This window comes from Plasmodium brasilianum, chromosome 8, assembly GCF_023973825.1.
Source record: "Plasmodium brasilianum strain Bolivian I chromosome 8, whole genome shotgun sequence".
NCBI lineage: Eukaryota > Apicomplexa > Aconoidasida > Haemosporida > Plasmodiidae > Plasmodium > Plasmodium brasilianum.
Window position 1 is genome coordinate 1,151,661 of NC_090121.1, and position 11,456 is coordinate 1,163,116.

Here is an 11,456-nt window from a genome sequence, read left to right on the forward strand (position 1 = left end):
TCTTACAATTTCATTGAATACCATTTAAATTATAATTAATTATTATGTTATTTATCCTAACTCGTTTCTCCAATTAGCACAGCTATAAAATGTGTATAAATACATACATATATATATATATATGTATATATGTATGTATATGTGTCATAATAAAAACTCGTGTTTGTCCATGCTCAAGTACGTAATTATGTATACATATACGAATTCCCCTCTGCATAGTAAGACAAAGTTTTTTTGTATATACTTCTCCCATGAGAGATAAAACAGCAAAATGAGTTATGAAATTTTGATGAAATAGGGAAAATAAGGATGTTCTTACTATTACTCAGTAAGTAAATTAAAAAAGGTACAAAAAGAATCCTTACATGAACTATTACCTGCCCGTGTTAATATGTTAATGCATTTTTTTTTTTTTTTTTTTTTCCAAATAATGAAAATAGACACAATGTAAATCTAAAATTTAAAAATTCTGAACGCTTTAACATAAAAGAAAATCGTATAACCATTATGTTATAAAGAATGCTATCTTCATAACATTCTTCGCTTATTTTTTTTCATGTAACTTGGCAACTATGTGAATGTTACCACCCTATCTGTATGTTTTACGGAAAGTACAGATACACAAAATAAACTTAAAAAAAAAAAAAAAAAAAATCGTAGCTCCTGATATAAGAAAATTATGGACAGGAATTCTGATTATTATAGTAAAGAAAATTTTGAATATGGTGATATTAAACATAATAATTATAATTCAAAAAATAAAATAATGAAAAAATACCTGAACACAGTGGAAGCAGGTATGAAAGAAGAGACCAATAGCTTCTCAGGAAGTAGTAAATTAAACAGTAACACTTCGAATGAAGAGTTTGAAGAAGGGAGTTGTTTAGGTAGTGAAGAAAACATAATTTTAACTGGTAAAGAAGGAAGAAATTGCTACAATGAGGACGAAGAGGGAAATGAAAAAGAGGTAAAAGGCGAAGAGGGAAATGAAAAAGAGGTAAAAGGCGAAGAGGGAAATGAAAAAGAGGTAAAAGGCGAAGAGGGGAATGAAAAAGAGGTAAAAGGCGAAGAGGGGAATGAAAAAGAGGTAATTGGCGAAGAAGGCTACAACAGCTATGAAACACAATCATTAAACGAAAGTTCCATACACAATTCTTTATCATATAAGAACACTTATATAATTAGTAACAAGGATAATAATTCCAATTCAGTAAGAAAAACACAGTTTATTGATGACAAATAATAATAAGTTCCTTCGGAAAAAGAAATATTTATTTTGCTTTATTTGCTTTATTTTGCTATATTCGCTTTATTCGCTTCATTTATTCAATTTCCTATGCTTTTTTCATTTGTGTTACTATGAGTTATACCTCGTTTCCTCAAATGTTCGCTAGAACGGTTTTTAAATTTAATAAATGCAATAGGAGTCCTTAAACGACGAGCTTGATGACCTTCCACTGGAAGAAGATGAAAAACAAGGCAATAGCACATCTCCATTTGAAGAAGAGAATGAGCAGTCGAATGGAGAAAAAAAAGAAAAAGATAATTCAGAAAGGCATGTAGAAGAACAAGAAGGAGCGGGAGAATACGGAACGGAGGAGTGTAAAGGTGAACGAACCTAACGCGTTAAAAAAAATAAATAATAAAATAATAAACAAATAAATATATATATATAAATAAACAAACAAATAAATAAATATATAAATATATAAATAAACAAATAAATAAATAAATGATAATTCTTCCTACTTTATCGAAAAATAATATAAAATTACGTAAAAACTTGCTAATGCAGATTCGGGGAAAAAGACAAACCTAAAAAAATATAGTGGTGTGGATATGACCAACCTGTTAAAATCGGACGCACTAGATGATTATGCGACCTTTGAAATGAAGGAGTGTTTATTTAATCTTGGTCAAATGCAAATGGATGTAAAAAACAGCGCATTTTTCGATGTAGAAATTAAAGGTAGAGATAAGGAAAATTCTCACTTTTTTATATAAAGCATGCAATGATTTGAAGGGGATGTATATAGAGGAATAATTTAAAAAAAATAAAATAATAAAATAAATAAAATAAAGTACATTTCTAATTATGAACATGTACAACTATTCAAACACATTACTCAAAACGCGCTCAGATATAACGACAAAATTTGCATACATGCGCGCTCCTAACTTTTTTTTTTTTTTTTTTTTCTAATAGATATAAACGAATGGAAGGCAAAATATAGATACCTGACGTCATCGTATGATCGAAAAATATACATATATACGCATACACATACAAACACTCATGCACATACGTACATATATACACCTACTTACACGCGCATGCGTTCCTCTTATTTTTGATGGTCGCTCATAACTTTCTTTCTCTTTTTTGTCTTTACCCGATCGTTATACGTGTCCCTGACACTTATTCAGTCGAGTAACGAATTAACAAAATTTTTTACGATTATTCAGATATCGAAAACTAGACAAAGAAATAAATAAGACAATCAACAGTGAACAAATCAATCTGATAACCGTTATAAATATGAAATTAAAAAAAAAGACAAACAGACAGTCTATCAAACAAACATGTAAATTACCATAAAATGACAAACTTTAACTTATTTACCCTTTATTATGCAGAGAAGGAGCATTAAGCAGCACAAAGATTTCTTAGATGATGAATACAAAGAGGTTAATGCTTTATACTGATATTCTTATCTATCCCTAACACTGTGTATTTATCATCTTACACAAACGTATACACATATGCGTACCTTAACGTTACAGTGGCTAGGCGTTTTACAAAAGACCGTATCTGAATTTAGGAAAAATATCGGATCGCACGGTAGTTACTCTGAAAAAGAAAAGAAAAGAAAAGAAGAAAAGATGAATGAAAAATGAGACTAAAAAGTAGAGAGTAAATAGTGAAGAGTAAGAAGTAAATATTAAGCAGTAAGTTGTGCGTAGTAAATTGTTCACAAACGAACTTCTTGTACTCATACTAAATATATAGCTGATCCTGCAACACTTTTTCAATTTCCGTTTATTTTACGAGTAGTTTCTGAATTGAACGAAAGAGAATACTTAATATTGTCGAGAAACATTTGCGAAGATTTTAAAGAAAAAAACATAGAAGAAGTAACACCTAGATGCAAAAAAAAAAAAATTAAAAATTAAAAATAAAAAAATAAAAATAAAAAAATAAAAAAATAAAAATAAAAAAATAAAAATATATTATAACAAAACAAAATAAAAATCCGTTTAGTTAGCTTTTCTTTTTCTCTTTTTTTTGTTAATAAACCACCATTTTTACTTCCCCTTTTTTTGAAGGGCAACATAAACGTCCTATTGTACTTGCTTGTGATGAAACATGAAATTTCGATTGAGCATAACGTAATGAAATATTTAGAGGACTCTTATATGTCTATAAGTACAGGTAAACATAAAAATAAGCCAGACGACTTCTACCACTTCAATGAAAATATGTGGAATAATACGCAATTTATTTTATCTTTACTTTTACTTTTTCAAAAAGATAAAATATTGAATAATACGGTGCAGAATATTATTGAAGTCAACAAAAATATTAAGGACATAGGGGGAAAAACTGTACGGTCAAAAAAAAGGAAGCAACGAATTTTATTATACACATTAGTATGCATGTATGTATGTACGTGATAGCTACACATGCAACATGCGTACACGCATACAAGTATATGCATACACGTACATGTTAACGAGAGCATATGTTGACACATAGTTTTACACATGATGTTACATTAACATTATGAAGGGAACCTGGAGTGATGAGGAAAATAATTACTTTATGAAAGTTTACGAAAGCAACTCCAATTTCGGGGACAAGGTATTCTTACATAAATAATTATATTTACACATTAACCTACTTGAACAGTGAAAAAATGTGCGCCATGTATCAGTTGTGTATGCACATACGCGTTCAGATATACCCTCACGTACAGTTACCCCCCAAAGTACGCTTACTCTCATGTACCCATTTATGTTTTCTTTGCTAAGGTCCTTGTGGACGTGTTGAAAAGTGGTATAAGTAAAAGCGAAGAAGAAATATATGAACACCTTGCCTGGTACAGGCAATTCGTCTCTTATAAAAATTTAAAAAATAAATATACTAACAGTATCAGCATCATCAACATAAATGTAACAGAAAAAAAAAAAAAAAAAGAACTAGTGTTCATTACGTTTTTGCGTGTTTCTTTTCCTCTTCTCACATTCTCCGTTAATTACTCGTTTCTTTTCCCCTTATATTTATGGAAAAATAATAACTAAGCTATATTTTACACACACACACACACATACATACACATACACACACAATATAGGATCAAAAGAAAAACGACTCAAAAGTTGAAGAAAAAAAATATATGATACAAAAGTGGAAAGAAAAAAAAAGTATAAAAAAAAAGATAAGCAAAAAAAAAATATATGATGCATGCTAGGTGTATGTTCTCTCTGATTAGATACCCTTTTTTTTTTTTTTTTTCCCTCTCTGAATCAAGGCAGTTTCTTTTTCTCTTTTTATCACTAGTTGTTACTAATGTTAATGATTCATTTAAAACCATTGCCGTAATGCAGAACAAGAATCCGACATAAAAAATATGGAGCTACAACAAATGAAGAAGGACGAAATGAAAATAAAAAAAAAAATGCGAGAAGAGTAAACAGAAGGAAAAAAAAAAAAAAATATAGAATACGATAATGAATTAAATATAGTGCGCAGTAATAATATTATACATATCAGTAAGGTAAGACTATAATTTTTCTTTTTTTTTTTCTTTTTTTTTTTTCTCATCTTTTCCGAACGCAGTATTAAAAAAAAGAAACAAATGATACAGGAACAGCTCAACAGCAAAAAAAAGGAGGAAATGAAAAAAAATGTAAAATAAAACGCACGCTTATATATGCACGTGTTCACACGTCTGCATGCATATATTTATGTATGTACGTATGCATATGCGAGTGTGTATACGTATATACATGTATGCGTATACACGTTTATGCAATACTGAATTTCATGTATACCCACAGAAAATAGAAAAATCTCAAAAGAGCATCCTGTCTGAAGAAATGTTACAAAGAATAAATGAGAGAAATGAACGGTTAGCGAAGAAGAGAAAAAAAGAGAAAAAAAAAAAAAAAATACATATATTCTTTTTAAAAATAAAAAATATCAAATTATCTTATATATGTACATTATGAGGAGAACTAAATATATAATAATAGAGTAAAATTATTGTGAAAATATTATAATATAGTACTTTTAAAATATTTGTTCTATAAATTTACCTTTACCTTTACCTTTAGATTTTATTTTATTTTTATTTTTTAATCTTTATTTTATATTATTTTATTTGTTATTTATTATTTGATATTTTTTTATTTGATATTTTTTTATTTGATATTTTTTTATTTAATATTTTTTACTCATTTTTTATTTTCATTTTTTATATTTTTTTCTTTTCTTATTTTCCTCCATTTTGCTTGTTTTCTCTTTTCTCAACTTTTCAAGCATTTTACAAAAAAAGGTTCAGTCCAACATGAACATCAACGAGGAGAATAACGAGAAGGACAAAAAGATACACAAGCAAAAGTATATGCATATACAAAGCAAATTGCTAAGCAACACAGGTACATATCATTAAATGCACATAAAAATAAATGCACGGAATGTTTATATATATATATATATATATATGTATCTGTTCTTACTTTTTTTTTCTTTTTTTTTTTATTTCTTACCAGCGCAAAATTGCACATTTATTATATTACATACACATCATTATATTTTATCTACTGTATGTGCATATTATTGTTATTTTTATATTCCTTATTTGTACAAAGAAAAAAAAAGCTTAAAATGGTGAGAACGCCATCAACATTTTATACATGTTCACTTCGATTTTAAAGTGCTTCAATAAATTTCTTGTTTAATATCGTATTGTACTGTTTTTATTTTTATATCTTTTACTTTTTATTTTTCCGCTGCTTTTATTTTACATTGCATACTCGTCCCACGGCGCACGAAGGCAAAAAAGTTTTAAGTATAGCGCCTTCAGGATTTAGCTCATAACAGACTGTATTATATATATATATATGAATATACAAATATGAGCATATGCATTTATTCATTTATACTTATATATAATGCATATGGCATACAACCGCTCTGTTCGTATTCGTTAGTGCCAATTATTTGTTAGCTCATTTATAAATCATTACATGTGTATATGCATATACTTATATTGTAAATATACAAATAACATTTTTTAGTTTATTATCATTTTGTTCATATTACTATTTTTTTTGTATGATTTAATTAAACACATCATTTCGGCCGCTTTGTATATGTAACTGTTTGCTTGTGCTTGACGTATGTTCATATGTACATTTTTTCCATGCGTACGTTGAAAGATATATACACATATATATACATATCCTCGTAATATCTTTGCAATTTTAACCATAGATAATCTATTGAAACGGATTGAATCAACTGTAGAGACCATAAAGAATATTTTGTAGTTTTTTTATTCCTGGCACTATTTATTTTAAGTACTACTTTGCTTCGCCCTCTCCTTTTATTTTTAATTTCAATTTCATTTTCCCTATCCTTTACATTATTCTTTATTTATATATTTTATTTTATTTTTTTTTTTTTTTTGTTCTTATATATATCATGAACGCATTAGAGAATTATTGTTAATTTTTTTTTTTTTTTTTTTTTTTAAATTAAACTTTTAAAACATGCAAAATAGAAATAGCAAATAAAGTAAGCATAATATTATAGGAGAAAAAAAAAAAAAAAAAAAAAAATATATATATATATATATATACCTAAAACATTACCGCATTATGGAATACGAAAAAATTAAAAAAAATATACCTAAAACAATACTATATTATGGAATATGATAAAAAAAAAAAAAAAAAAGTTAATAAAACGTGCATGTAATAACAAGAAAAACAAAATTATTAGTGTACAAAAAAGTAGTCAGTGAGAGGATGAAAATTAAGTATTCAAGGATTCTGTATATATTTGTTTATCACCTACTGCATATATGTGTAAATAGGAATAAGACACGTTGCTACAGTAGTAAGTGAACAACGAAAAGATGGATTAAAAAAAAAAAAAAAAAAAAGAAACAACTGTTGTTTTTTACGCGTATGTATGTATGTGTATGTATATCCTTTCTAATAATACCACCTCTGTTTTCTCGTCCGCACATAACTCTTTAAAGCGTGTCTGTTACACTCGTCATTTCGTTTGTACGTTCCGTATATAACACCCTTTCGCTTCATCGCTGCAACCCGCATGTGGGATGATAAAGCGGTCATGAGGAAATGTTTATTTTTTTTTGTTTCATTGTGCTTTGTTTCATTGTGCTTTGTTTAACTGTGCTTCGTTTAACTGTGCTTCGTTTAACTGTGCTTCGTTTAACTGTGCTTCATTTCTTTCTCCTTCCCGTTTCCCTCATTTCACTTTTTATTTCTTTTTTCTCCCCTCTCTCCTTCAGAAAATTTCGTTTCAAAAAATGCTGCTCCGAAAACAGAAAGAAATGGTCGACCGGTCGATTTAACTGATAACGTTGATTCACTGGTAGAAAAGATTTTAGGTGTAGTACATTATTTGGAGGATGTAAATAATTATGTTATAGATTTTAAAAAAGAATTATTAACAAAGCTGGAATACCTAGTACAACATGATGCAGCTTTGTATGAATCTTATGAACACAACGAAAATATATTCAATGAAATATATACCTATAATGAGAGTAAATTGAGTAGATATTCAAAATACTTGGATGACTTGAAGAATGAAAAACTAGAAATATTTAATAATACCATAAATAACATTCAGAAGGAGAATATATATTACGTGAACTTTGTTTACAAAAACCTCCTTACCAAAATTGATCTCCTGAGTGACCTCAATAAGAAGGTTTGTGTGTATACACATGCATATGTTTATGGTTGTGTACACATATGCATGTATGTTTATACGCATACATATGATTGTGTGTGTATGTATGTAAGGGCTTGTTTTGGTTCCATTTTAATATTTCAAATTGGTACATTTATGCGCTTGTTGCACCCCCCAGTAACATACATATATATATATATATATATATATACATATACATACTAATGTGCATACAGTTTTACCCTTCCCGTTTTTTACTACCGTGAGTATTTTTTCGCATTGTGGACTTTGCTAAGTCCAGTTGCACATGGCCAGTTCTTAGTTTTAATTTGTTTTGCTCCACTTGTAATGTTATATGCAAAATTGTATTTAGTTGTGTGCGCATTTGGGTGCAATTTTGCCCATTTTGACTTACTTTGTCTCATTTTGTCTCATTTGCTCTCTTTTTTTTTTGCTTAGAAACTGGACAAGGAGAAGAGAAGAAATTTGCACGAACTGACCAAGTACTTGGACAGGCTGAAAGTTAAGCTGCTAGGCATACAAAAGCTATTCAACAAGGTGTTAATAGAAAAATCAGTAACAATCAAAAAGGCAAATGACGAAAATAGAGGACTGTTTGAATTATCTGCTAGCGATTATTTGCATGGAAATAGCAACTTTGACACGTTTTCAAGTTACGTAATAAATGATTTTTTACTAAATGATAAAAGAATAAATGTAGTCAATTACAACAATAATTCTTTTTTTAAGAATAATTTTATGTATTTCAATTTTTTGTTCAATTATATCAAGGAAAGGAGCGACAATGACAGCAAGCGTGTGAATAGCAAGAATGTGAGTAATAAAACAAATGTGTATAATAGGAACAATTTTAACGTTTACATTTATTTGAAAGACCCGCTAATAGAGGAGCATGATATGTCTTACTTGGGTTACTACGTGGTTGCTGACTTGTACATAATTGATGTTATTATAAAGAATGTTGAACGCATTGCTGAGAATAAGTGGAATAGTAAAAAGGTATATACAGATGTGTTAGTGTGTATAGATAATTATATAGTTAAATATAATGTACTGTCTAGTAATATTTATTTAGATATGCAAGCGGACATTAAGCCCATTTTTAAAGGTAGTAGTAGTAGTAATGGTAGTAGTAGTAGTAGTAGTAATGGTAGTAGTAGTAGTAGTAGTAATGGTAGTAGTAGTAGTAGTAGTAATGGTAGTAGTAGTAATGGTAGTAGTAGTAGTAATGGTAGTAGTAGTAATGGTAGTAGTAGTAGTAATGGTAGTAGTAGTAGCAGTAGTAGTAGTAATGGTAGTAGTAGTAATGGTAGTAGTAGTAGTAATGGTAGTAGTAGTAATGGTAGTAGCAGTAGCAGTAGTTATAACAACTCAGTTGAAGAGAAAAAAATTGCAGTTATTCTTGCACAGCTAGAAAGAAAAAAGAGATTGAATTATAGAAATACAATTTTTAAGGATGATTATTATAAAAAAATAGTCGAAAAAAAAATAAAAAAGGACGAAAGGAAAAAAGGTTTGAATTATGGTATATATAATAAATCTACTTTATCATATATTAGAAAGAAAAATATATTTTTTGATTCATACAAAGAATATTATAAAAAATTTTTATCCTTATATACGTATGAAGAAATATTCAATATCATGTGTAGTAACAACAATAAGTGTATTAGCAGTATTATTAACTCCTTAAATGTTGTTAATAGCAATACTTTTATTTTAAAAAGTCATTTGAAATTAAAAAAGGAGTTGAAAAAGTTCTTTCAGACGAATCAGAACAAACTGCGTTATAAAATAAATTCGGGTGCTACTTGTCCGAGTGTTGATAATTATCTGCTTAGAAATGAGTCCAAAGTTGATGCCGCAATTAGCGGTAGTGTTATGAACTGTAGCGGAGCAAATGACAATACGGAACATATCAACAAGGTACATGAGGACCATTTGAATAAATGTCCAGTACAAAGCAGTAACATATTTATTAACAAAGAAATGTGTGTGAGAGAGTTGAATACACGCCCAGTGCTTGACAATGATGACCATTTTATCAATATGAACAATGTTGATGATTATTTGAATACATATTATGTGTCTTATCATGAATCCTTTAAAGTAGTTAAAAAAGAGCACTACTTTTCTGTTTTATCGCACATTTTTGAGACTTATTTAAAAAATGCACACTCAAATGATATCATTAATAGGTACCCATACTTAAAAAGTACGAGTAATATTACTATTCATTTTTTGGGCATGTTACCTGAGATTATGAAACTTTCCAAAACGTCCAAATACTGCGATTCTTTGTATGCCTTGGGAAATACCTACCTACAGAAGGGGACAGAATTTGAACGTGAGGAACAGGGGGAAGAAGATGCAGAGGCGGATGGGATAGGAGATAAAGCGGCGGAAGAGAGAGATGACAAAAGGGACGAAGTAATAAACACCGAGATAAGCACCGAAATTGCGTTTTTAAAAAAGTATAATAATAAGTACATGCAACTGTTTCAGCATCACTTAGAAGAAGAGATAAAATTTATCAATTATTTTGAAATTTTGATACAGAAAAAGATGGCAATTATTGTTGAAGAAAATGAGTTTTTAAAATTATATATTTTTTATGGTAAGAAGAGTTTACCGAATTTACCTTATACTCCCATTTTTTTTAGCTGTAGAACAATTATTAAGATAGAAGTATTAAGAGATGTTAAAACAAAGCAAATAATATACTCCAGTAGATCTTTCTTTTTAGAAACGTTAATAACTTTAAAAGAATATAAAATTAGGAATGAAAGTGCATATATAATCATCGAAACTTCAGATGAAAAGAGTTCAATAAAGAAAAGATTAAAAATGGAAATGCTTTATCGTATGTCCCCCATGTCACATATAAATGCTTACATTATTTCTAATAAAGGCAGAGAGACTGTATATCACAAAGGAAATGTTTATCAGAGATCTGCCAGCGATATTAAGCATGTTATCAGTGATATTCGAAATGACTTTTTAAATATTATACTACCGCAGTATAACTTATTCGATCTCTTTGACAGTCACATATATATTATTATATGTTTAAGGAATGAAAACTGCTGAAATTTGCAATTAATTTTTTTTTTTTAGATGAAGAATATTATGCAGTACTGAAAATGGCGCAGTAACACTCGCAGTAACACTTGCGGTAGGGGTAGTAGTAGTAGTAGTAGTAGTAGTAGTAGTAGTAGTAGTAGTTAGTAGTAGTAGTAGTAGTAGTAGTAGTAGTAGTAGTAGTAGTAGTAGTGTAGTAGTAGTTAGTTAGTAGTAGTTAGTAGTAGTAGTAGTAGTAGTAGTAGTAGTAGTAGTAGTAGTAGTAGTAGTAGTTAGTAGTAGTAGTAGTAGTAGTAGTAGTAGTAGTAGTAGTAGTAGTAGTAGTAGTAGTAGTAGTAGTAGTAGTAGTAGTAGTAGTAGTAGTAGTAGTAGTAGTAGTAGTAGTAGTAGTAGTAGTTAG

General features: G+C 28.8%; 1 protein-coding gene across 1 annotated transcript; it reads left to right on the top strand.

Annotated features, from left to right (window-relative positions):
- Positions 1-679: 679 nt before the first annotated feature.
- On the top strand, positions 680-11,456 carry MKS88_002419 (uncharacterized protein; the record flags this gene model as incomplete). Its single annotated transcript, XM_067215427.1, has 20 exons — positions 680-1,210; positions 1,425-1,608; positions 1,796-1,969; positions 2,207-2,249; positions 2,467-2,530; positions 2,638-2,688; positions 2,785-2,842; positions 3,056-3,135; positions 3,328-3,606; positions 3,791-3,862; positions 4,033-4,173; positions 4,356-4,425; positions 4,609-4,690; positions 4,841-4,910; positions 5,062-5,132; positions 5,543-5,661; positions 7,548-7,972; positions 8,414-10,995; positions 11,099-11,262; positions 11,308-11,456. The coding sequence occupies 20 exons, from the start codon at positions 680-682 to the stop codon at positions 11,454-11,456; spliced, it is 5,409 nt and encodes a 1,802-aa protein (XP_067073854.1).